The following is a 21,743-nucleotide window of genomic DNA, read 5'->3' as shown; positions in this document are numbered from 1 at the left end:
AGCTGGGAAGGGAGGCTGTCCCCAAGAATTATCTTCTGAAACTTTTCATGGAGAACCGAGTTCTTCTCAAAAGCACTGGCCATTGTCTGGGCTGTCTGGATGTATATCATTGCACACTGTGCGCCTTTCCTGACTGCTCACTTAGCCTGCAAGTGACTTATGCGGAAAGTTCGGAATTCCTGGCTCACACTTAGTAGTCACTGGGGCGTTCGACACATTCCGATTGATTTGAAACGTGTGCTTATCCCACTTGACATCAAGAAGAAACTTGTGAAACCATTGAATGCCTAAAATTATGTCTGCTCCTACAAGAGAGGCAACCATAAAATCACGCACAAATTCTATGCCCTAAATAACTAACTTAGCACCTAGAGCTTCATACTTGACGCTCGTTATCATGCTTGTGCTAAAACCCTCAACCTGTTTGTCCACCGAAGTCAAGTCGAAACGGGCACGCCTAGCGACCTGATCCGTGACCACATCCTTCGTGCTGCCGCTGTCAAACAAGACAACAACTCTCTGGCCACCTATGTAGCCAAAGGACTTGAGCAATTCGTTGCGCTCATACTCCTAGTCATGGGCGTCCTGCTGCTTATCTTCGAGCTCCCGGCTAATAATTGCTCCAACTGAAGCACTGGGGTTTGAAGAACTAGGGGTAGCCGCTGGGGTCTGTGTGGGAGCTGAGCTCACCACAAAAGCTATGGAGGCACCGGCGGCGGGCTTTGGAGGCTTTCTTAGGACAATCCCGAGAAGTATGTCCTTTTGTATGACAAAAGAAACATCTACTCTCCTTGTACTGAGACAGCTCCTCAGCACTCAACTTGCCACCTGTCTTGCTTGCCTCTGCTTTCTGGTATGGAGTAAGCTTAGACACATTGTCCAAGTTCTTGGAGCCAGAGGCTCCCGGGCTTTGTCCTCGGAAAGACCCCGTCTGGTTCTGGCCTTTGCCCCCATTATGTTTCATTTCTGCACTCTGCACACGAGAGTGCGTCTTCAAAGGTGACTGGCCTAAACATACGCACCTCCCACAGGATTTGCGTGCCAAGGCCATACAAAAACTACCCTTTCTTGTCCGTATCAGATAAGCCTAATTGCAGACATAAAGTCGAAATTCTATTGGCAAACTGAAGGACTGGTTGCGCGTTTTGATGCGCTCCTTTGAACTCATCTTTGAGTTGCTCAAGGTAGTGGGGCGGTAGAAACCGCTGCTTAAGGTCGCGGACAAACTCGTCCCACACATAAGCTGCCATACCTAATCTGGTGTGGACATGAGCCCACTGAGTCCACCAAGGAATGGCCTCACCTTCCAAGTACCAACTGGCTAAGATCACTCTATCAGTATTTGTCTTTCTAACTGCGGCAAAGTAAGCTTCAAACTGATGCAACCATGAATAAAGAGTTGTGGGATCGAGTTTACCATTATACTTATTGAAGTTCATTTTCTAGGGAAAATGATTCGAGGGTGCCGTTGGTGTCAATCTGGTGTCCAAAGCTGCAAGGTAACGCTCGTGTTCCACGCGTCGCATAGCTTCGTCTTCACGTTGTTGGATCTCCAATGCACGCATCTGCAACTCAAGCAAAGAGCTCGGCTGCGGTCGTGACCCCGCGAGAGGGTCCTTGTATCGAGGATCTTGAATTTGGGATACGGAAGGAGAGGGAGGAGATGGAAAACGTGATGCTGGAGAATGGGTACGCTCTTCCAGAGCTTGGATCTGCGCCTTCTGCTCTTCCAACTTGGCATCTAGTCTGCGATTGCTCGCATCATCTGCTGGAACGTATCTGTAACACTCAAGCCTGGTGCCCTAACTGGGTTACCTGGTGCACTCTAGTCCCATGGTTCTTGGTCTCTCTAGTCGTCGAAGCTCGCCATAACATAAAAATGCACTTCCTTTCCAGAACGCAATCTGACCATCCACTATTTGTATGGGAGACGTCCGAAGGCTAAAAACCAACCGTCCTTCGAGAGACAAGAGTCACTCCGAAAAGGGTAGTCCACCGGCATTTGAAAACCAACCACACGAGCGAGAAAAAATTCAGGTTTCTTTGCTGAATCTTTGCACTTGAAGTAGGCTCTAATACCACTGTAAGATGCGAAAGCTTCGGAGAAGATCGATAACTTTAATGCTTAGAAATCAACACTCTTTTCGCGAAGGAATTAACGCACAAAAACTGAATGAAGATGTGCAAAAAATAGAGAGAGAGAGAGAGAGAGAGAGAGAGAGAGAGAGAGAGAGAGAGAGAGAGAGAGGACACAGTATTGGGTCCCAAATACCCTCTGTAGGGCCCCCACCACGGATGGTGTATTTACTTTATTAGAATGATGTAAATCTGAAAAGAAAATACAAAAATCTTGACCTTTCTTGGCTGAGAAAACTCTACCCTTGACCTGCAGTCCTTCACCCCTTTGCTTTAGCAACTCCTTGGCTTGTCTAGCCCTTGTTTGCCTTGGCTCTTGGTGAAAAATGAGATGAAACAATGGGATTGTGGGCTCCCTATTTATACTACTCCATAAAGGACAATCGACCAGGTGTAAATCCAAGTGGCCAACAATATTCTATCCGACTGTAAATTCAGCATTAAATGCTGGAAAAGTCCCATTAAATGTTGCGTACTCTCATGGCTGGCTGGGCATTAGGCGCCTGTGCAAAGAGGAACTGGGCACTGTTTCTAGGCTGTTTGGGAAACAGGGCAACCTGAATGGGCTGCCCCAAACTTGCCCTTATAGCCATAACTAGGCTATATAGCCTGCATGCTTCCCTTAGCATGCTCCTAGGTCTGTCTTACAGCCCTTGTATGGCTGGTGGGTTCAGCCAAGGCCTTCCTAGCCCTCATGGCCCTCATGGGGGTGGTTTCACACTATCCCCATGCCCACACAAAGACCAGGGACTGGCCCCTTGTTCTAAAAGCAAACCCTAACTAACTACACAATAATCTGACATCTCGTACAATACCAGATACACAGAATCACTAGCATCATTCTAGAGGGAGATTTACAGCACGGACTAGCACTATTTCAGGTACAGAACAGTGCACACTTGACCTTGGACTCCTGTGCAAGACAATGCACACCTAACCTCGGACGATTGAGATGGATCCCTGGCTAACTCGTCCCGGACTGGGCTCACATGGGACCAGTTCACCATTCCAGGTCTTGCACCTTCTATACAGATATGTCAACATGGTATCCAAGTGCGGGATGCACGTGACAATGAAGTCTTGGTTTTCCTATGGAGTGACAGTCCCATAGGCAAAACACACATCCTCGCACGGACCTTCCTATGGAGTGACAATCCCATAGACAAGGTCAGCACAAATATCAGTCCTACCATGTAGTGACAATCTAATGGATAAGACGCAATCCTCGTCATACACGGGTGGCAGTAAACAAGCTCCCATCCATATGGCACAATACTGGTCACACACGGGTGCCACAAAACTGATTCCCATCCATGTGACACGAGATAACTGACCCTTTCACATGGAGCACTGGCCTGGCCACATGTGAACATGGTACAAATCTGGCTGCTCTATGACAGTCCCATAGAAGTGGCTCCAAAAATGGAGATGGACCAAATGGTGACACACGAGCTCATCTAGCACTGGTCCGCGAATCGTACTTCATCTCATGAAGACCCAAGAATCGCACCACTTGGTCTTCCACTTGGCATAGATCCGAGGATCGTACCACTTGATCTATCTTGCCAAACCTGGCTCCCCCAAACAGTGCCACTTGAGCGACTAGCTCACCAATGGAGCCAACACACCTAGACCCCGAGGATCACTCCACATGAGTCCACTAGTGTAAACACATCCTTTATGACATACAATATGCTCACGTTGTAAAACCTCTTCAAGTTCATCCACCTCTGGGATGCATCTTCCAACATCGGTTCCACCTCTTCAAGCTCTTTATGAAACACAATCCGCTCAGGCTGTAAAACCTCTTCGAGCTCATCCACCTCTGGCATATTTTCCAAAACCGCTTCCACTGGCTTTGGTCCCACGCATTTCTTCACGAGACTGGCATGAAGCGCGTTGTGGATCCTCCAATAATCGACAAAACAAGATTTCATTGATCTTTTTGTCACTTGGAATAGTCCATAATACTTACTAGAAAGTTTTGGAAAAGAAACTACCTTTCTAGTCTTTTCCAAAGTCCCAAAGTAAAACCTAATCACCTTCTTGAAGATCCAAATGCTTTTTATGCTTGTCGACACTCCTCTTATGCTTTTCTTAAGACCTATGCCGAAAGAAATCCCTCTCAATCATCTCTGTCGTCGGTAGAATACCTACACGAGCGGCAAAGAAAGGAGCATGACACTCGTCCATAACTTTGTTCTTGACAACTTTCACCACACAAAGATGATTATGGTGCATAAGAAAACCATCCTTCAATACATAGGATGCCACAGGTTTCCCTGCTCTAAATGAGCCCACAAGGGTGCAAAATCCTCATGATTCATCTCCAACATCGAAGAAAGATCCTAATGAGAAACAATTGTAACTACATCAAGATAAAGTTTGCGAGACAATGCATCAACCACAACATTCTTCTTCCTAGGTATGCTTCAAGATAATCACAATCTATAAACCCGTGGCATCCTTCAATACGAAGAATGCCACAGGTTTCCCTACTGTAACTAAGAACACAAGGGTGCAAAATCCACATCCTCATGATTCATCTCCAGCATCAAAGCAAGATCCTGATGAGAAACAACTGTAACGACAACAACATAAGGTTTGCAAGACAATGCATCAGCCACAACATTCTTCTTCCCAGGTATGTCTCAAGATAATCACAACCTGTAAGCCCAAGAAATTAGGGATTTGACACTCATTGAACATTCAAGAACTTGGGATCTAACAAAAAAAAGTATCAAATGGGTCACTACCTCCCATAAGATGCATGTGCTAAGGCTAGAAAAAAGTCATATGAAAGGTCCTAAAGTGAGCTCTGTTAAAAGCCATGAAAAATGGTGGCGCACTGAATAATAAGCACAAAAGTATATTAGGGATGCTGCAGCTAAGGCATGAAAGTACAAGGCCTACACCATCAGCACTGACCTTAGAAGTAGAGGCACGTGACTCCCCTAAAAAAAGGCCAAACAGCAGAATGTTATTTAGAGGACTAACCTGCCTGACCTGGCATTGAGTGACTCTACACTGGGGTACCCCACTGACCTAGCTGACAGCAGCCAAAAGTTGTGGCGATTCAGGGCCATCCCCTTGCCACTCCAGTCACTCCCAGCCTCTCCAGTTGTAGTCTGTATCAGCTTTCCCAACCTTTGGAGCAGCCTTAGATGTGTGTACACCTGTATCTAGTACTAGTCCACAACAAAGTTTTAGAGCAGCAGCCACTTTTTCTTTCTAACAATACCGCTACAAGTAAGAACACCCAAAATAGATGGAATTTCCACTCTACCGTCCCCGTAAGGAGGGGGCAACAGACAAATTTCTTGCCTAGGGACTGAAGCAGATATTTTTTATGCACCTTTTGATAATCTTGCATGCTTTCGTCTCGGGTGTTCTATAGATCATGGGTGATGAAATCTGAAGATTCGAATAATGATTGACAACATGGACAGAATTTAACATGCCAAAGAAGTTCACTTCATTATTGACCTCAATCCAATTACATCAAAGCAACCTCTCACACACCTTTTAGCATTTCCAAAACTAACTTGCTTTAAATATAATTGATCAGTTGGTGTATAGAAATGAGTGATTTCCAGAATGGAGAAATGTTCACATTATAAGAGCAATCCATTATCAGCATAGTTACCTGGTTTCCTTGAGGCTGTTTCTTGGCTATTTCTTCCACTGCATGGTGTGATTCATACAGACCCTCATTTTCCAAGACAGCTTCAGATGCAACATCAAGCAGACACTGAAAGGCAACACAGTCCTTGCGAGCAATCTCATCCTCATAAGCCAGAACATCTTTCTCATGATCAGAAGACAAGTTTATTGCCTCTGGAGAACTCTTTGACAGTGATTCGTTGATTGCTCTCTGCAGGTGCACAGCCTCTGCTCGCTCCTGTGACAGTAACATTTGCTTGTAGAAAAAATATATTATAGCTTGAGCAAAGGATAGGTTTTCCACCATTCAAATAAACCACAAACAGGTTTTTCAAAATATCCAGGGTTTAGTAGAATCAGCAAGATGTAGGTTTATCTCACAAAACAAACTGAGGACCAATCAACTTTGCATGGATGAATAGAAGCTAGAAACCGAACCTTGGCATTTGCCCGATCCTAGCACAAAGAAAAGCATGACGGTTATTGTACAGAAAAAATAAAGCACCAGATATCGTGCAGGAACAGTAAAAGCAAGCACATTCGCTGCAGAGGACAAAAGAAAGCAGGTATGCAGAAGCAATCATATTTCGAGCAATGCACGTGAAAAGGAAGCGCGTGTCCTGGCAAAGAAAGCAAATTTCGATATAGAACAGGCACGAAAACAGTAAAAGCAAGCACATTTAAGAGCAGAAAGCACATTTTGAGTGAGTAAAAGCGCAGGAAAACTGCACCTTCGATCTTGAAGTTCCCTTCAGGGCGAGCTTCTTCCTCGCCGGATCCTTGCTATCGGCCCAAGAAGAGCTGCTCTTCCTAGTGCTGGTGACGGTGTCGCGCTGAGGTATGCAGAAGTCGTCGATGTAGTCGCAAGAAGGATATCTGTAGGAAACGCCGGAGCGAGCCTGGCGATGGGGTCGGGAAGATGAAGCCATGCCGATGAGGGCATTGAAGCTTCCAGCGCCTCCGAACAAGCAAGCATGTCCAGTTTATATACTTGCCCTATTTAATAAGACGAGGAGAGGAGGAGGAGAAGACTGAAGTACACTGCATTGCGCCTTTGCAGGCTTTCAAAATGGCGCCAAAGCGAGCCGTCACACCACAAAGCACGAAACCTAGCTATCTAGCGGGTAAAAATCTGTAAATATGGCAGACAGATACCCAAAATCTTTTCCATTACACAGTTGATGTTTTATATAATGGTTGGTAATCATTATTTGAGTATTTCATTCTAATTAACAGTTGCTTTTTTTAATAATGGTTGGTAATCATTATTTGTCGTAGGTATACGGAGACGCATGGCGTCCACATTTGGACGTAAAGAGATATGTTGTATGTCCCCGGCTATTTATTGTGTGTTTTGGCTGTAGTGTTGCTCTCCTTCGCCTATGGAAGCGGAGCTCGGCTCTCCTCGGCTATGGGAGATGTGTTGCTCATGGTTGGTTGGGCTCTTGAAGGTAATAGGCCGAAGGACAACCATGACTAGGAGTATGAGCAAAATGAATTGCTCAATACCTTTGGCTACATAGGTGGCCAAAGTCGTAGGAGCAGACATAATCTTAGGGATCCAATGGTTTCACAAGTTTACCCCAGACATTGATTGGGACCAGCACACGTTCTGGATTACCCGAAATGTGTCAAAGGCCCCAGTAGTCACTAATTGTGAAAGGCCCCAATAATCATTAATTGTCAAAGACCCTAGTAGTCATTAATTGTGAACCCGAGATACCTAACTTTATGGTCATTGGCCATCTATAGGCTGAAAGAGAGATTCAACTCACCATTGGTGTAGGCCATGGAGACGATGGTGTTGCTTTCTTGGAACCATTGGAAGAATCAGTCCGAGTTGAGTGCATGAGTGGTTAAATTTCATCAGAAAAGGGTGGTACTCTCTCTATCATCCTCATTTCATTCTTTTCGCACAATGTGACATCGAAAGAAATGGTGAGATCACGATGGTTACTTTATCGTTGTTGGACTGGTGGTAGATTGATCAAGAAATATATGGGTTGGGATGTCTGTAAACTACCCCAGGGTATTGTCATGTGTAGAGGTTTGAAGCAGGTTTGTTTGCACACCTATGAAGACATGCTAGGGTATTGCATGAAAGATTTGCACAAGTTACACTTTAGATTCTTTTCGCACAATGTGACATCGAAAGAAATGGTGAGATCACGATGGTTACTTCATCGTTGTTGGACCGGTGGTAGATTGATCAAGAAATTTATGGGTTGGGATGTCTGTAAACTACCCCAGGGTATTGTCATGTGTAGAGGTTTGAAGCAGGTTTGTTTGCACACCTATGAAGACATGTTAGGGTATTGCATGAAAGATTTGCACAAGTTACACTTTAGATTCTTTTCGCACAATGTGACATCAAAAGAAATGACAAGGGGTCATGAGTGATACGCATTGTATGGCCAATGTATGGCCAAGGTGACCTGAAAAACAAAGTATGTCTCACAACCATCAACTTGTTTAATCGTGCCAATGTGTACATGGACAATTATATACCTATGAAAGCATGTTAGGGTATTGCATGAAAGATTTGCACAAGTTGCGCTTTAGATTCTTTTTGCACAATGTGACATCGAAAGAAATGGCAAGGGGTCATGAGCAATATGCATTATATGGCCAAGGTGACCTGGAAAAGAAAGTATTTCTCGCACCAATCAACTTGTTTGATTGTGCCTATGTGTACATGGATAATTATGTACCAAATAGGCTTGGTGCAAACCTAGAGTCAACCTTACTTGGCATGCTACAAATTGGCAAGCACTATCCCTTAGCCAACCAATTAGATCATTCCAAAGATAAGGGGATGGTATGAATAAAAGAAAAGCTACCAGCAGTGTGGAAAGTAATGAAGGTGCCGCATATTATGTAATGTGTAGACATTGATGTCATTTTCTTGTGCCCGATAATGTTTCTTTCATGTATTCTAGAGGTTGTGATGTTGAAGAACAACCACTGGGACGAGAATGAAAAAGACCTACTTGCTACAACTAAAACCCGAAACAGCCCTATCTCACTTAACAGTGATGAAGATGAACGAGGACTTCAGCAACAACAAGTACAACTCAGTGCAGAAAAGCAATGTCTTGAAGAATCTGACCTTGCATGATCACAATTTTGTCCTGCTCTCCATAACATAGAAAGGAAAAGATGTTATATTTATGTAGTGTTCTCATGTATATGAACTATTGTTTATGAATTATTTTGATATGCTATGTGGTCCAAAAATACAAATTGATGTTGTAATAAATTGCTTATTTAATAAAATATCCTTTGCATATTTTTATAGTATGGTTTTCATGTCTATTTTTATGCTCTTTTATTTTTTTCAAACTATTATTAATATTTGTTTTCATAAATTATTTTTTCCCTCAGCTCTTGACCAAAAATCATGTCCCTTTAATTGACGAAAAACAATATCCTAAGTGAAAAAGTTATAGAAATCATGGAAAGTTTGTAATATTAAAAATTTTATGCAATTCCCAAAAAAAAGTGAACTGCGTACCAAAAACAAAGTTAAAAAAAATCATGTAATATTATGCAATTCCCAAAAAAAGAGTGGACTGCGTACCAAAACAAAGTTTAAAAAATTGTCTAGTCATGAGGTCCAAAAAAAAGAGGTGAATTCCTAAGGTCATAAGGTTAGCTTAAGGTTAAAAAAATGTAAATTACTGATATGATAACCTTATGCACCGTGGACATCTCTCTTGGATTAATTAATACCGTGAGTGACTAGGTAATCTTAGAATAAGGCTTGGTGCAACCCTAGGGTCAACCGTGTTGCATCTCCTGCGAGAACTGGCAAGTACTATCCTTCAACCAATCGGATCATTCCGAAGATAGGGAATGGCATGGATAAAAGAAGAGCTACAGTGATGTGGAAAGTAATGAAGGTGCCGCATATTACGCAACACGCAGACATTGATGTCATTTTCTTTTTTGATAATGTTTCTTTCAGGTATTTGGGAGGCCATGATGCTGTTTAAGAACCACCAATGGAAGAGACTGGAGAAGATAAAGAGGAAGACCTACCTGGAATCCGAAACAGCCCTATCTCACTTGACAATGAGATGAAGATGAACCTCAAAGAGAAGACTTCAGCAACAAGTGCATCTCGTTGTGCAAAAGCAATGCCTTGAAGAATCCAGTCTTGCATAATCACAATTTCGTCCCACTCTCCACCATAACACAGAAAGGAAAAAATGTTATATTTATATAGTGTTCTCATGTATATGAAATAATGTTTATTAACTATTATTATATGCTATGTGGTCCAAAAATACAAGTTGATGTTGTAATAAATCACTTATTTAATAAAATGAAAGAGAGTAGAACACTCATAAACTGGAGTTTGCATGGTTGCACTCAATAGAGGAGGGCACCCTCTTCTTCTCAAGTTGGAGAAGCCACCATAGCCATGATTAGAGAGAAAGCTTGTAATTGTGATCAATATATTGATTAGTCCACTCATTAGCCTTATTTTTACTTATATATACATGACCACCCTTTCGCACAACACTTAAAAGTGTCCAATCTATTTCCTAGCCTTTGGCCCCTTTCACATTCATTTAATCCCTTGGCCTTGGGTCCAAAATGGTCATGAGACCCTTTTTAACTTTGTTACAAACTATCCCCACCCATGAGGTTTCACCCTTGAAACCATAAATGTACATATGCATTCTTGCATGAACGGAGAATACCATCAAGGACTCAATGTCAAGTAGCATGCTCTTGATTGAGCCATGTATGTTTGAACAAAACCACATTTGCATGGCTGTAAATTGCACTTAATGCCTTTAAATCAACCTGTGACACGTGCTCCATAATGGTATATAAGCCTCGAGAAGCTTCCAAATAAGCAACCTCACCCAACACGCCTCAATACCTTGTATGACCCATAATATTGATAAGCTAACTTGGTGGTTGTATTACCCTTAAGAGCACCTATATCTAGTCTTGGGAATTCTTAAGAAGACCCAATCACCTTCCTTAAATTCCAATGGCCTCCTATAAGCATTCGCATAGTGTATCATCCTCTCTTGAGCTTGCTTCGTATTAGTCTTGCATTGTTGTAAGAGTACATCCATCCTTTCCATTTTCTCTTTCGCATTAGGCCCTCTTGCTTTTGAACCATTATTAGTTTTTTCACTTTATACCCATAGAGTGCTTCATAAGGTGACATGCCAATACTCTTATGATGCATACTATTATGAAAAAACTTGGCAACTAGGCAACCATTCATCCCCGAAACACCTTGTGTATCATGGCAATAATGCCTCAAGTAAGTTTCCACCCACTTATTCACTCTCTCAATTTGCCCATCGGTCTTAAAGGGGTGCTAGGTGTCAAAACACTCCCCATGATCTCAAACAATGTCCTCTGAAATCAGCTCATAAACTTTGCATCACAATCACTTACAATTTGTTGTGGTGCCCCATTCAATTTAAACACGTAATCCACAAATGGTTTTGTAACCACGAAGGCCGAATACTTGACTTCGGAAGAAATAAAGTGTGCCACCTTTGTCATGCTGTCCACAACCACATGTATGCTATCCCATCCCCTCTTTGTGTGAGGTAGGCCGGTGATAAAGTCCATGGAAATATGAGTCCATTTGCCTTCATAAATAGGCAAAGGTTGAAGCAATCCATTGGACTTATGTGTGGGATCCTTGTTTTGTTGGCATGATATATAACTTGTCATAAAAACATGCACATCTTTCCACATACCCTTCTAATAGAAACTTTTTCTCACTCAAAGGTCTTGAGAACAGCCCCATGTGCCCCTTCCAATAGAAACTTTTTCTCACTCGAGGGTCTTGAGAGCAGCTCCAATACCCTCTTCTTAAAGCTTGATGTAGACACAAGATAGATCTTACCCTTATAGTAAATGAGACCATTATGAAGATCATAATGCGATAAATCATCATGGGAATCTTGTTGTAATTTTTGCCACATTAGTGCCACTTCCTCATCCAAAAGATACTCCTCTTAAATATCCATAATCCAATCCTTCTGTACCTTCGATATTGCCATGCACAAACATGCCCACATATGTGACAATGCATCTACCACTACATTCTCCTTCTCTTTCATGTAAGAGATCTCGAAATCATAATTTTGTAGAGTAGCCACCCATCTTCTTTTCTCAAGAGAAAGAGTAGGTTGAGACAAGAAGTATTGGAGTAATTTGTGATTACTTTTCACAAATAAATGACTCCCATACAAATAACGATGCCATTTCTTTATTACATGACGTATTGTCAACATCTCTTGATCATAGACATGCAAAGCCATCTCTTTCTCATTTACCTTCTGACTCTCAAATTCTATAACTCCATGTCCTTGAAACAAAACATCCCCAATGCCCCTTCTCCATTCATTTAATCCCTTGGCCTTGGGCTCAAAATGGACATGAGAACCTTCTGAAAGAGAGTATAATACTCATAAACCTAAGTTTTCACGGTTACACTCAATAAAGGAGGGCACACGCTTCTTTTCAAGTGGGAGAAGCCACCATAGGCATGATTAGAGAAAAAGCATGTAATTGTGATTGGTATATTGATTAATGACCAATTAGCCTTATTTTCACTTTTATACATAGTTGCCCTTTTCACACTACACTTAAAAGTGTCCATGGGCATGCCTGGGCTTCTTCCTAGCCCTTGCCCCATTCACATACACTTAAACCTTTGGACTTAGAACTAGTTTACCCATGAGTTCCTTCTAGTCTTGCCTCATTCACATACACTTAAACCTTTGGACTTAGGCCCATTTATCCATGAGTTTGGCTTGACTTGAGCTTTTTTAAGCTTTGTTTTGCAAACCATCCCCACCCAAGAGGTTTCATCCTTGAAATATGCAATCTTGTGTGAATGGACAATATCATCAAGGACTCATGTCACGCTCATACCCAAGACCACTTCTGGAATATATTTAACCATTCGGAACTCGCCATTGCCAAAGTATCATCCTGAGTCATAAGGAAAAGATAACCCTAGTGAAACCATGCCAATCGTAACCACGTGACAGGCTAAGAAAATGAAACTCCACAAATAATGCCTCCTCCCACATACACAGGCCTCACTCTTCTCATATGTACCACCAAGCTCAAACGGAAACTCATCATCATTGGATGTATATGTATCATAACCATCCACCAATAAAGAACCATTATGGTCATCCAATGTGTAATCCTCACAAGCACATGCTCATGCCTATAGATACCAACGTATGGGCCATACCCATTGGCATCATCAATGTATATACAGTCAAATGCATCAATATCATCCACATCTTGATCTTGATAGTCTTTAACACTTGTATTTGCATGTTCACTATCCTCAATTGCCTCTTGATTTTCATTACTATGAAGATTTTCATGGCTAATGCTCTTCATATGCATCACTATCAATGTCATTCTTCTCAACAAGAGAACCATGCATTTTCTCCTCTTGTATCTCATCATCACACACATGTCCAAATATGAAAATGGCTCGTCTAAGTTTGTGGTTGATTACATGTGCCATAGAGGTGGGAGAGAAAGACAAGTAGAGTATATGGTTGGCACGGATAAGGCTGAGGTGGAGTCACATTTGATGGAGATAATGCTTAAACATAAGGTGAGACTAGTTAAGATCTGCTCAACCAAAAATAATGGCTTGTCTAAGTTTGTGACTACATGTGCCATAAAGGTGGGAGAGTAAGACAATTAGGAGGTTGAGAGCATCAAAGAAATGTGGTTGCGAATTTAAGGTGAAAGTGGAGTATGTCTTCATTTTTCTACTCTTCTCATGAAGGACATACACCAAGGAGTTGTAGTGATTTATACCACTTTCCCGTTCATCTAAAAGTCGTTGAAAATTGCATGGAAGATTTGTTCAATGTGGGTACCTCTCGACAGGTTGCAAAGATGCCCCTATCCAAAGAGAGATTTCATATGGAGAAATCTTCACTGCTTGATCGCACCATCTATAGGTTCTTCATGATTCCAAAGGAAATATCTACAATGTTCTACCAAGTACAAAATCTTTAAGGTCAATTATGAGTGAACATATAATGAGTGAACATTATTTATATGCTTTGTTTATATAGGAAAACTCTTGAATGATTGGACGTCAATGTGCATGGAGTCTTTAATATTGCAAAAAAAAAATAAGGTATCATCTTTCATATATATTTAGCACAAGAATGGTTTAGAGCTCCCCTTAGCTAACATGACATGCTCCACGTAGGTGTTATATTGCTAACCATATAGCCTTAATGCAGAGAATGACAAAGACAAGCCCTTTATCCTCATTATTCAAGATGAGTGGATGTTACAAATGGCCTTACGTTTCTCTAAAAACAATGTGTGGGCCATATATAGCACTTTTAAGACCAACATTTTTGTTTTTCCTTTGTATGTAGCAATTTTACCAAATCAACTTGGAATGGGCATACCGCTATGGTTCATGATGTGCACCAATGATCAGGGTTCCAATCAAGAGACCATTGCCTTGGAATTAACACTCACAAAATGATTCTTTCGAGAATGGGTAATGTTCATTCCATGGCTATTGTAATTGATAAGTCACAACCACAACTAGATGCAATACTCGAGGTACCTTATGAATGTGCAGGCTCCAAGGAAGATTGACATGCCAACATGTGGCAGTGTTTGCTAAATTTAAGAACATCTGACAGAAACCCAGCTCAGTCATGGAATGATCCCTCATGAGCCATAGAATATGTGTCCTCCCAACCAAACAAGCATGCTTTTGTAACTGGCATATTGAGGCGGAAACATCAACGTGGTAGGCATTGTGTTTGGTTTAAAAAGAGACCATGCATATGGTGCCCACATTGCTGCACAAAAACCTTGATGGTAGACCCACAAGTTACCATTACATGCTATAATTGCCATGCATTATTGCCTGTAACCATAAGGCATGCCCCTTGTGGTGTTGAGATCATCCTCATTAATAAAGAGGTCCAAATTTTTGATATGGACTATGTCTTATGTTATAAAATCACCTTTAACGAGAGTATCCTACCTCTATTGCTGAATGAACGATCTTTTTCTTTGACACTTCCAAATGGATAAGAGAGGATAAATATTTTTGCTTCTCAAGTGAGGATTCTACTTATGTACTCAAGCAATACTCCATCTCTTGTTAACTTCTTTTATATGTAAATTTTGCCATTTTCATCAATGTGTGAATATCCATATTTCTAAGTGTTGAGGTTATTATATCATTCTTGGTATTTTGATATTTTGAAGTTTTGTATCTTATGTGATTAAGTTGCAAAGGTATTATAATCTACAGATTTTCACGTGAGCTACTTTATGTTATAATCCATTTCCAAGCCTCTGACTAGTGTTAGTAAACTTGGACTGTGAAAGTAAACACGGACCATCTGAGTTCAAGACCGAGGCCCTACCATTGGTAACTATGATAGTAAACTCGGACTATAAAATTAGACTCGGATGCTCATTGGTAGCTATGATAGGAAAAGTCGACTGTGAAAGTAAACCCGAACTGTAAAAGTAGACTTGGAGCATTCGAGTTTACTTTTACAATCCGAGTTTACTTTCACAGTCCGAGTTTACTATCATAGTTACTGACCATGGGGATGGTATAGTCTCTTGTGAAAGTAAACTCGGACCATCTGAGTTTACTTTCTCAGGCCTAGTTTTCTTTGTAAAGTAGAGGACTTGGGTTTTAAGAGAGATAAATAAAGGAGTGTGTTTTTTGAGGGAGCTTGGGAGAGGGAGATTTTATTGGCAACTCTTCTCTCTTGAAAATGTGGACATTCTCTCTCTAGTCCCTCCACCACTACCTCCAACCCAGCCCACCACTACCTCCTACAACCTCCACCACTGCCTTTTAGCCTAGCCCACTTTCTCCCCACTACCCCAACTTAGCTTCTTTGTGGATTGCAAATGGCCATTAGTAGCGAGATCTGAAACAACAACATCATATAAAGTGATGGTTTAGTAGGGATGAGTGGCTATGGTGGAGCTCTTGAGCCTAGCTCGAGCTTGATGGATAGGCAACTTCCCATGACACGTTAGGACAGAATTTCCTTAACATCTTTGGCACCACTGCCACGGATCTTCTTAATCACCCCCGATTCTTCACCCGAATAATTGTGCTTCATGCCCATAACTTCTTCTTAAGCTCAACATCTCTGGATCCTTGCCATCGACTACCACTCCTATCAACATAGGATCGCAGTTCCCTGAGCTACCATGATTGAAGAAGATAAAGCACCAAAATAAAAAGAGAGCTCACTACAACCCAATAACTCAATCTTCATGGGAGCCAAGATACCCATTACGGTGTCTTGACGAAGATGCTAGAGCTTTATGCACATCGACATATAGCATCTAAGCAGTCTCCATGCACGTTGTCTCCTTGTCCCTCTAGAATTCCCCCTTCACCACTTGCTTTACTAACACCATTATTTTATTAACTCCTCCTTAATAATACTCCCTACCACTTGGATACTGAGCATTAAGTATTCCGTGCTAATCTACTCATTCAAGTACTCTGACTCCTCTAATGATGATCTCCACCACAAAGGTGACCAAAAAATAAAAATACAAAAAAAAACCAAAAACAAAATAAAGAGTACTATTGGGCCCATAAAAGAAAGCAAAATCATAAGAGCCCATCAGACTAGCTGGATACTTAATCTCGCCAGTACTCCACTAACTTCTTTCCATCTTACTAACTCCCCCACCCCCTCTAATTTCTAGAGAGACAGGAGAACCAACCAAGTGCGACACTTCCCCACGTGCCTTAACAATCTCTCACTGATCTCACGAGGATGTGATCGACTTTAGGAAGGGGATTATGTTAACCACATATTGGTTAAAACATTCCTATGGACAACTATATCTGCACACTTACCTAATGTGTGCCGGTACTATATTGTAAATCCCGTCATTTGATGAGGGAAACACCCTAAAGATGCTCCCAACAAGTATTGAGCTTCGAAGGATAGACAAGAGGATCTTGGTCAGTTGGCTAAACCGTAGAGAAAATCCTTGTAACTATGTTTTGGGTGCCCCCAGGCAATTTACTCTTGGGCAGCATAGCGGGAAAAGGCTTGGAACTATACAAGCCAATTTCTCTTGTTTGTAACTCATTCTCCCATTTGTGCAATAGAAGTGGAGTTTTCTCTCTCCCCCTCTCTCTTGCAACTGTAATCTAGCATGTGTGGTGTGCTTAGGGTTAGGGTTTGGGAGTGATATCTCTTGCTTCCTTCTTGCTTCCTCCCTCCCTCTTGCTTGACTGATTAGGCTACCAATGGATCATCTCGCGGAGATCCCACATGATCTTCGCAAGAGAGGTTGCATCACCTATTGGATTAGAGTAACTGACTCGGTGTGACAATGAGTGTGGGAGGATGGTAGGGACGAGTGGCTATGGTGGAGCTCTTAAGCCTAGCTCGAGCTCGATGGATAGGCAACTTCCCATGACACGTTAGGATAGGATTTCCTTAACATCTTTGGCACCACTGCCACGGATCTTCTTAATCACCCCCGATTCTTCACCCGAATAATTGTGCTTCATGCCCATAACTTCTTCTTAAGCTTAACATCTCTGGATCCTCACCATCAACTACCACTCCTATCAATATAGGATCGCAGTTTGTTGAGCTACCATGATTGAAGAAGATAAAGCACCAAAATAAAAAGAGATCTCACTACAACCCAATAACTCAATCTTCATGGGAGCCAAGATATCCATTACGGTGTCTTGACGAAGATGCTAGAGCTTTATGCACATCGACATATAGCATCTAAGCAGTCTCCATGCACGTTGTCTCCTTGTCCCTCTAGAATTCCCCCTTCACCACTTGCTTACTAACACCATTGTTTTATTAACTCCTCCTTAATAATACTCCCTACCACTTGGATACTGAGCATTAAGTATTCCGTGCTAGTCTACTCATTCAAGTACTTTGACTCCTCTAATGATGATGTCCACCACAAAGGTGACAAAAAAAACAAAAACAAAATAAAGAGTACTATTGGCTTCATAAAAGAAAGCAAAATCATAAGAGCCCATCAGACTAGCTGGATACTTAATCTCGCCACAGTACTCCACTAATTTCTTTCCATCTTACTAACTCCCCCACCCCCTCTCATTTCCAGAGAGAGAGGAGAACCAACCAAGTGCGACACTTCCCCATGTGCCTTAACAATCTCTCACTGATCTCACGAGGATGCGATCGACTTTAGGAAGGGGATTATGTTAACCACATATTGGTTAACACATTCCTATGGACAACTATGTCTGCACACTTATCTAATGTGTGCCGGTACTATATTGTAAATCCTGTCATTTGATGAGGGAAACACCCTAAAGATGCTCCCAACAAGTATTGAGCTTCGAAGGACAGACAAGAGGATCTTGGTCAGTTGGCTAAACCATAGAGAAAAGCCTTGTAACTATGTTTTGGGTGCCCCCAGGTAATTTACTCTTGGGCAGCATAGTGGAAAAAGGCTTGGAACTATACAAGCCAATTTCTCTTGTTTGTAACTCATTCTCCCATTTGTGTAATAGAAGTGGAGTTTTCTCTCTCTCCCTCTCTCTTGCAACTATAATCTAGCATGTGTGGTGTGCTTAGGGTTAGGGTTTGGGAGTGATATCTCTTGCTTCCTTCTTGCTTCCTCCCTCCCTCTTGCTTGATTGGTTAAGCTACAAATGGATCATCTTGCGGGAGATCCCACATGATCTTCGCAAGAGAGGTTGCATCACCTATTGGATTAGAGTAACTGCCCCGGTGTGACAATGAGTGCGGGAGGATGGTAGGGACGAGTGGCTATGGTGGAGCTCTTGAGCCTAGCTTGAGCTCGATGGATAGGCAACTTCCCATGACACGTTAGGATAGGATTTCCTTAACATCTTTGGCACCGCTGCCACCACGGATCTTCTTAATCACCCCCGATTCTTCACCCGAATAATTGTGCTTCATGCCCATAATGATGTCCACCATAAAGGTGACCCAAAAAAATAAAATAAAAATAAAGAGTACTATTGGGCCCATAAAAGAAAGCAAAATCATAAGAGCCCATCAGACTAGCTGGATACTTAATCTTGCCAGTACTCCACTAACTTCTTTCCATCTTACTAACTCCCCCACCCCCTCTTATTTCCAGAGAGACACAGGAGAACCAACCAAGTGCGACACTTCCCCACGTGCCTTAACAATCTCTCACTGATCTCATGAGGATGCGATCAACTTTAGGAAGGGGATTATGTTAACCACATATTGGTTAACACATTCTTATGGACAACTATGTCCGCACACTTATCTAATGTGTGCTAGTACTATATTATAAATCCCGTCATTTGATGAGGGAAACACCCTAAAGATGCTCCCAACAAGTATTGACCTTCGAAGGACAGACAAGAGGATCTTGGTCAGTTGGCTAAACCATAGAGAAAAGCCTTGTAACTATGTTTTGGGTGCCCCCAGGCAATTTACTCTTGGGCAGCATAGTGGGAAAAGGCTTGGAACTATACAAGCCAATTTCTCTTGTTTGTAACTCATTCTCCCATTTGTGCAATAGAAGTGGAGTTATCTCTCTCTCTCTCTCTCTCTTGCAACTTTAATCTAGCATGTGTGGTGTGCTTGGGGTTAGGGTGTGGGAGTGATATCTCTTGCTTCCTTCTTGCTTCCTTCCTCCCTCCCTCTTGCTTGACTGATTAGGCTACCAATGGATCATCTCGCGGAGATCCCACATGATGATCTTCGCAAGAGAGGTTGCATCACCTATTGGATTAGAGTAACGGCCTTGGTGTGACAACGAGTGCGGGAGGACGACGATGATGAGCAGTTACGGTGGAGCTCTTGAGCCTATGAGCTCGGCGGATAGGCAGCTTCCCATGACATGTTAGGGTAGGGTTTTCTTAACAAAGCACAAACAATTGAGAATCCAAAGAGAAAGATCTGTGTTTTCAAAACCAAGAAAGTAATAGACTGTCCTTACTACCCTCTCATTAGCTCTAGCCTCATCCGCATGAAGCAAAAAAAACTGGTTTGGGAAAGCCTTTGTGCACCACAACATTGTTAATCATCTCCCAGAATAGAACTTGTGCCACTGTGTCTTCTTCTTTCATCTCACAAAGAAGCAATTGTCATAAGCTCTTACAAGTAAAACAACTATAAAGAAGTTCAAACTTTTTAGGAATTTTACAAGACCAAACTATACCTTAGATCATATATATGTGCAGCCACATTGTTGTCCATTCTTACACACGTCTTTGATGTGAACAAAACAAACCCAAGTCCTTCTCACATCACCGTCTCCTTTTTGACGCATACGATTCACTAGGTCTAAACCTGATGCAAGCTTTGTGGTTGATATTTTAAACACGTAAGACCGCTTCGACTTGTAAGCTTGCCCAATAAAACAACTACCATAGAAGAACTCAAAAGCGCATTGTCTCTTCAGATCTAGGATATTGGACTCTACACCTTGCACTGTATTATTAATTCTAGCACGTACCATCCTCCAGAATCTACAAGAAAATTTGTAGTAGGGCTGATTTCCCAGCATACTACGTGGTGGCTCTTCTCTAGACAATATGTCCGGAGTCCTTGATGCTCACAGTGCAACACATAAGACACTATGTAGCAGAACACAAGATAAGAAGAGACAAGACTACGGAAGGAACAAGAACATTTGTACTACTCACACAACACTGATACATGTCGTTCACTATACCGTGCACACTCAACAGAGGTCACCATGAAGAGGACGGCATAGCTCAAGTTGATGTGACAAAACACAGGGTACAAGTAGTCTGAAGGATGAGCATGAAGGATGTCCTTCAAGATGATGGTGAGGGATGTAGGATAAAGATGTCCTCCAAGATGGGTCACGGGGCCATATATGCTTGAGGCCAAGTCGGTGGCATCATCTCCAATCTTTAATGGATGCCTTGAGGTGGCAGTGTAGACTTTGGAAGAATCTCCTATCTCTAGGAGATGCCGTTAGAGAGTCCGTTGGTGTTATCTGTGCTATTGGAGCCTTCTATGCGGCTATGTGCATATCCTATCTTTGGTGCCTCCATTGACTCATTGTGATGGTGTGTCATTGTCATGTTGTGTGGTGGACAGTCCGTGTGGGCACCCTTGGTGGCTACAAGAATTGGACAACTTAACAACCTATGTAAAATTATGTTGATAAGCACAATAAAAAAATTTAAAATCAATATGGCATTAAAATTACCTTTGACATTGAAATTGGAGATACATGTGTTCAAATAATAGTGACAACTCCATGTTGCTAATATTTAATCCATCCTTCGCGTGCGTCCTAACAACTACATCCAATACAAGTTGTTTGGTGATATCCATTTGTATCTTCCTTTGACCACTTGTAGCCACCTTTGAGCCTGCCTCTTGCACAAGTTCTTTTATCTTTTACAATGCTTGCCTTGATGTGCTCCTTTGCACCTCATGCAAATGTTTCCCTTAAAGTACATCAATTTGGTCATATGTGGGTCATTAGGCATACAATAGTGTTAAAAGATGTAAGATTCACACCATCTCCAAGGTTTACAAAAAGCCTTTGGAAAGCACGCACGTGACATGTGCTTGTTTGGTGGGAAAGAGATTCCTACATCAAAGGAGGAATCTCAAGTTGCCGTCTCAATAACAGTTCTGTCTAATCAATGCAATTTAGTTGACATGAAGTTGCAGAATTTTTGGTCACACCTACCTAGTTACATCGGGGACAAGATTACAGAGATAAAGCTGCAATCATGACTCCTCTATCTAAACCACCATTGGCGCGATGAGCTACTTGGATCATTATATAAGCCTGTCTTTTATGCAGCTGCATTAACAGTGAACACAATGAACTGAAGTGAACAAGACATGAGCAGAAGCCACCTGTTGAGTTGAGCCTGAGCCTACCACTTATTACAG

General features: G+C 42.0%; 1 protein-coding gene across 5 annotated transcripts in view; it reads right to left on the bottom strand.

The window, feature by feature from the left end:
- The window catches only part of LOC147638555 (uncharacterized), a 99,853-nt gene extending 92,941 nt beyond the window's left edge, over window positions 1–6,912 (bottom strand). For 3 of the 5 annotated variants that reach the window (XM_086798459.1, XM_086798461.1, XM_086798460.1), the window contains exons 1-3: window positions 6,531–6,909; window positions 6,238–6,255; window positions 5,783–6,037 (exon numbers count right to left, since the gene is read on the bottom strand). In XM_086798459.1, coding sequence (XP_086654585.1) covers window positions 5,783–6,037; window positions 6,238–6,255; window positions 6,531–6,728 — 471 coding nt within the window. In that variant the 5' untranslated portion in view covers window positions 6,729–6,909. Of the gene's footprint in view, window positions 1–5,782; window positions 6,038–6,237; window positions 6,256–6,530 lie in introns of all 5 variants that reach the window. The other 2 variants (XM_086798462.1, XM_086798463.1) reach the window with 2 other exon arrangements.
- Between the last annotated feature and the right edge of the window lie 14,831 nt (window positions 6,913–21,743).

The sequence above is a fragment of the Cibotium barometz genome, chromosome 5, assembly GCF_041138505.1.
Source record: "Cibotium barometz isolate CiBa-2024 chromosome 5, ASM4113850v1, whole genome shotgun sequence".
Taxonomy (NCBI): Eukaryota; Viridiplantae; Streptophyta; class Polypodiopsida; order Cyatheales; family Cibotiaceae; genus Cibotium; species Cibotium barometz.
The sequence above is the reverse complement of the archived record's forward strand: the minus strand, read 5'-3'. Positions and strand labels throughout refer to the sequence as shown.